Genomic DNA, 6,000 nt, shown 5'->3' with positions numbered 1-6,000 from the left:
TAGCTATCTCTCTGTTACAATATCATCAGTTTCAAACATATAGACATCTTTAAAATTTTTAGTTCTTCATTCTTGTTATCTGAATTCCCCAAGAAGTAAAACAATGGAAGAAGCTGCAGAGTCATAAAAGATAAGCTGCTGAGAAGATGAGTTTTCACAATAAAACAAGTTTTATTCAGCCAGATACTTGAGTTCATCATATCAACAATAATAATTCTGACTGTCTTTATGATGACTGCAGCTTCTTGTTTCATTCCACATTCTAGTGTGTCAGATTTATGCCAACTTTACATACATAAATATTCTAGAACATTTTAGGTTACTCTTTACCGTGACTGTTATTGACATTAAAAGGGACAACAAGTTTACTGTTTTTTATATTTCTTTTATTTTTATTTTTTTTTTACCTGGCACAAAGCAGTGACAGGTAACAGTAAACTTGTTGTTTCGTTTAATATTCTAGAAACTGAACTTTATTCATAGAAAATTATATCACCAGGTTATAAAAAGCTTATTTCCAAAATGTTACAGTAGCACAGAATTGTGAAAGTACAGTATTAATCTAAACATAACAGACTTTTATCTTGTTTTCTCACCACAACTGAATGAGATTATCTAAATATCAACCTTTCATGTATTTGAAATACATAATAGAAAGTGTGTTAATGTATTGTGACACTGTATTCCTTTGAAACCATTCAAATATAAGTTATCTTGAACCAAAGAAGACTGCATTTTATAAGGCATAAAGCAGCAAGCAATTAGTTACTGGTGTTATAAATGAAATTTTTCAACAGTGTCACAACTGATTCCTGAGACTTTTTCCATTTTAATTGGCAGGCTGACAGTTCCATTTTTCTGCACCATATTTTGACAACCACACTTGTCACCTTTGTCAAACTACTCTGCAGGAAAATGGAATTGACAACATTGCTAACTATGTGAATGTAAATATTATTACACCACAAATATTTGCTACCTGATGGGTGTTAGGCAAATGAATGGGCACATTAAGGAATTAACAGTTTAATCAGGGAATCTTAAAATAATACACAATTGTTTTTCAGCATTTGTATATATTCATTTCTCACAATATTATCTGAGGCACCACTTGTCATTGTACTGCTGTATGTTGTAGGTAATGATGCCTCTCGAGCTCACTTGTATGATTTCATATACACTGGGCACTTAAGGTGTTGTGAAGTTATCCTTGACTGTATCACCCCCAAAACAGTTCTCACAAATTCCTAAAATAAGGCACTTGAAAAATCTTAGACTATGTTATTAAATCGACAATCTTATATTTTCATTTTCTTTTATCCAAGAAACGCACAATGGAGGAAACGGTTTGGAAGACAGATGCCATACCAGCACAAGTCAATTTACTGTCAGTACCTGTGAGATTTGTACAAACTGTGGAGAGGAATCCAGTCCACAGCATCATCATCATCATCACCATACTGTGACTTCTTACAAATCTTTGTATAAACAGAGTCTGCGCTGCTGCCATACTGAAAAAGAAGACAGACTTCATTAATACTGAAGTTACAAAGAGTTATATGATAGTACCTGCACCATTCTGTTCTGCATTTCCCTTACACACTACATTATAACAAATATTGGAACGAATAAAGACAACCACTACCCATATATTGAGACACTGACTGACTAGCAGGTACATAAATGAGTTTTTGGAGTTACCTGATACAAAATAACCACACACACACACGCACGCACGCACACACACACACACACACACACACACACACACACACACACACACACACACACATGCCTGTCTCACACAGAAAGTCTAAATTTTTGTAATAAACACAAAGGAACCAAAGATCTCACATCTCTTCTAAGATGCTATTTTGGAACTGTGCACTGCTGTTTGAGGTGCATAGCACAAGGTAAGTGTATTTATTTGGTGGGCACAACCAATAACTTTCCAATTTTTCCTTTTACAATGATGTTATCTTTTTCTTGCACCTTATTCTATGGGGCAACAGCTTTACCAGTGCATTTAACTTGGACACCAGTGGCCAGACAGTTGATTCAACTAACCTCCAGTGATGTGAACAGTTCCAGCAAAGACATAAAAAGAGATGAGGAGAGGAATATAGCTTTGAATGTCATTTAATTTTTAAACAGAAGGAAATAATATATTGTAAAACTCAGCTGATAAACTTCATAGGTGACCAGATGGAAAACATTGGAAAACATAACATGCTCTTGATATTAGCTAACATATCTTTGTATTTTAAAACAAGAGTGATAGGAATTCCTGACTCTGATTAGGGTAATTTTTCTGCATGAACTATGTGTAGCATAAAAATACACAGCTGGGATTTCACCATGTAGGTAAATAGTTCCAGTACTTTTGGCAGTTTAAATGTCTTGTTATTTCTCATGATGAATCCATTAACTTGGCTCCAGATCAGTTCTGTTGGGTTCAGACTGCAGTGTTGAGGTGACAACTGTAAAACTGCAGTATTTGTACAGTGTGCTCAATGCCATGGAAATTATTGTTTTCTATGTTTCTATGACACTTATCACTTTGGCTCATGTGAGATCAAATCTGTCCTAGAAAACAATGGGCATATTCAAACAAAGAGTATTTGATTTTTTATTTTTCTCCAAAAAATTTAATTGTGCAATGTTTTCTTAACCTTAACAATCTTTTTTAAACTATCAATAATTAAAAAAGTGTATTTGCAATGGAATTCAGAATTTTGTATGTGATATACTAGAAGACAAACATTTTTCTTCAAAATAATGATTAAGTATAAGTTAATTACCATATATTTGATGAATATCATATTTAAAGGATTTAAGTATTCAAACCAAACAAAAATAGGTTATAGACCACAACGAATTTCAAACCGCCGCCCGCTAACATACACGACTATCAATCTTTGGTGCTATTGATTGCGTCATTCATATAATTAAAATCTCCTCCTTTATTATTATTACATAGTGCTTCTTGAGAAATGTGAAATCTAATTTTTCCTAGTAGTCTCGTGAAAAACATTAACAACAACTTGTTTCTCACCATTAATGGTCTTCTGCATGCCTGTTTCACTATGAAGCAGGAATCAGTTTCATCCATTTGCGTGGTACATATGAACAGCTAGAAAATCAGAGCCCAAGTAACATTTACAGAGAGTGTGACTGTACAAGGTTTTTGAAATAAAAATTATGTAGCTAAAGTATGATTAAGGAAAGCATTGATGGCTGTTAATACCCCACAATGTCCTAAAGTTTTATTTACAGTGACATAGGAATAAGATAGTCTGGTGTGGAGAGCTGCATCAAACCAGTATCTGGACTGAAGACTACAACAACAACAGTAATAATATATCTAATACACAATAAGATATCTAATACATTAGTTGGCCTTAATTCCAGGAGTGGAACTACACCAGTGCATGAGAACTGTGGCTGCTGACCAATCATTGCATTTGTGTTTGTTCACATCAGGCTTACTTTTATGATGAACAAAGTATAGTTTGTGGTTTCAGAACAATGGTGCTCCAGTGCAGTTTGATTGTCAGGTCAGGGAATATGTCACAGACAACTTCAGGCAAAGTCCCTTGGTCTCTGCACTCCACTGACCTCAACCCTCTATGGTCTGTTAACCTTCTAACCACGGGTGATTTGCTGATTATCTGGGTGTGGGGCAATTTTATTTGATAATTAGAATAGTTATAAGAATAGAATTATTGGAATGTAATAAGAAAACCAAAAACTTATTTCATAGTTGATTTTTAATTAAGTTTTAGCATACATAATGCAGGAAACACAAAAATCAGGTTCAACGTTATAAAAGCAGAATAAACATACTGATAAATTTTCTGAGAGTTGTATATCTTACAGCACGGTTCTATACTCAAGCTCAGGAATAGGGATGCAAAACTGATGCCATGAGAACGTACATTTGTAGATATGTGATTGAGACGAGGGAATGTGAAAAATGTGACTTTAGCTGTTTCAGATGGGAAAATAGCAACCTTCAATGTTCCAGGGCAACAAAAAAAAAAAAAAAAAAATAAATAAATAAATAAATAAAATAAAAAAAAAGGGAAAGTAGCAGCCTACAATGTTTCAGAGCAATAATAAAGTAATAGATGGGTAAATTGTGACATCCAGTTTGCAAAATGATCAGAAATTATGTCCGATGTGATAACTGTGGGCCCCACTAAATTATACGGGAAGAGCTGAATATACACATCCTCATCACCCTGAGCCGGAGAGTTAAGTCCCTTGTGTACTCAACACCAGTGAGAGCTTGTTGAGTAGGGTAAGTGCTGTATTAGAAATGCCATTAGATAAAGAATCAGAAACCGTTTCAACTAAAGTTACTGAGTACCCAGATTTTGCTATACTACACCATAACGTTCAGTCACTCACAAATAAAATTTCCGTGTTGGAAGCACTACTCCAGTATGCACTAAACATAGACATAATTTGCATCACTGAACACTGGCTATGAAATGACGAAGTAAAACTAACCTCAATCTCAGGATATAGATTAGCAAGTCATTTTAGCCGAGAGTTTTCCAAACATGGTGGCTCTGCTATCTTTGTGAAACCACAAATAAAGTTCTGTGATGTCAGTACAAGTTATATTGACTCAATTGAAAAAGACTTTGAACTTTCCATTGCCAAACTGCCAGAGCTTAATTTCATAGTTATTAACATATATAGAGCACCAAGTGGAAACCTGTCAGTCTTCACGAATAAACTAGAGGTTCTGCTAAACAGGATCAGTACATTAAATATGAAGAGCTGAAACATTGTAGGCTGCTACTTTCCCATTTTATTTATTTATTTATTTTTTTGTTGCCCTGGAATATTGAAGGTTGCTATTTTCCCATCTGAAACAGCTAAAGTCACATTTTCCACATTCCCTCGTCTCAATCACATATCTACAAATGTACGGGGATTTCAATATTGATTTTTCAGAAGACAGCAGCAGCAGAGATGCTTTGATAAATATGACCAACACATTCAATATGATCCCCACAATACACTGTCCAACAAGATTAACAGAATGCACAAATTCCATTATTGACCAAATATTCATCTCAGAAACAACTTACAGATTCACAAGCAGAGTACTGAGCATGGGTTATAGTGATCATGAGGCACAGCTGCTGTGTTTAGAAATGCCAACAAGTAGTAGCAGTTCCAGAAAAGTTGTTGAAAAAAGAACCTTTTCTGAAGATAACATTAGAATTTTTAATCTCTTACTGACAAAGGAAAACTGGGAAAGCATCGCCACTCAGAACAATGTTGACAGCATGTACATGAGTTTTCAGAGCATCTTCCTTCACTATTTTAATGAAGCATTTCCAAAAGTAGTAAAAACAGTAAAACCTAACAATAATAAACAATGGGTAACTAAAGGCATAAAAATTTCCAGTGAGAGAAACAGATTTCTGCAGTACTCTTGTAAGAAATATAGAGTAACGCAAGAAATCACAGATTATTCAAAAGCCTACAAAAGAATCTATGGTAGAGTAGTCGAAGAGGCAAAAAATATGTGGAATAACAATTTGACAAGAAACTCATCTAACAAAATGAGATCCACGTGGAGAGTTATAAAGAAAGAAACTTGTAGTTCAATGCCAAAGATAAAGAATGTATCATTAACACTAGAAGGCTCAAATGTCACAGACCCAAATTCAGTTGTGGAAAAATTCAATGAATACTTCACCTCACTAGCTGAAGACCTCATTCAAGTACACTGTCAAGGACCAGTCCCAAGTTTCTCCAGCAAGTCAGTTACCTCAACTGCTTCTATGTATGTGTTTGAAACAAACCCCAATGAAATTATAAGTAAAATTAAATCATTAAGCAATAAAACGTCAAGTGGTCTTGATGAAGTACCTGATTTCACATTAAAATCATGTGCTCACCACATAGCAAACCACTTGGCAAAAATTTTCAACCTCTCTTTAAAAACTGGCGTATTCCCAGATATTTTTAAAATAG

General features: G+C 34.5%; 1 protein-coding gene across 1 annotated transcript in view; it reads right to left on the bottom strand.

Moving 5' to 3' along the window:
* Positions 1-699: 699 nt before the first annotated feature.
* The window catches only part of LOC124596403, a 53,257-nt gene continuing 47,956 nt past the window's right edge, over positions 700-6,000 (bottom strand). The window contains exon 3 of the mRNA XM_047135530.1: positions 700-1,511. Within this exon, the coding sequence (XP_046991486.1) occupies positions 1,389-1,511 (123 nt within the window). The 3' untranslated portion in view covers positions 700-1,388. The remainder of the gene's footprint in view (positions 1,512-6,000) is intronic.

The sequence above is a fragment of the Schistocerca americana genome, chromosome 2 (genome assembly GCF_021461395.2).
Source record: "Schistocerca americana isolate TAMUIC-IGC-003095 chromosome 2, iqSchAmer2.1, whole genome shotgun sequence".
NCBI lineage: Eukaryota > Metazoa > Arthropoda > Insecta > Orthoptera > Acrididae > Schistocerca > Schistocerca americana.
The sequence above is the reverse complement of the archived record's forward strand: the minus strand, read 5'-3'. Positions and strand labels throughout refer to the sequence as shown.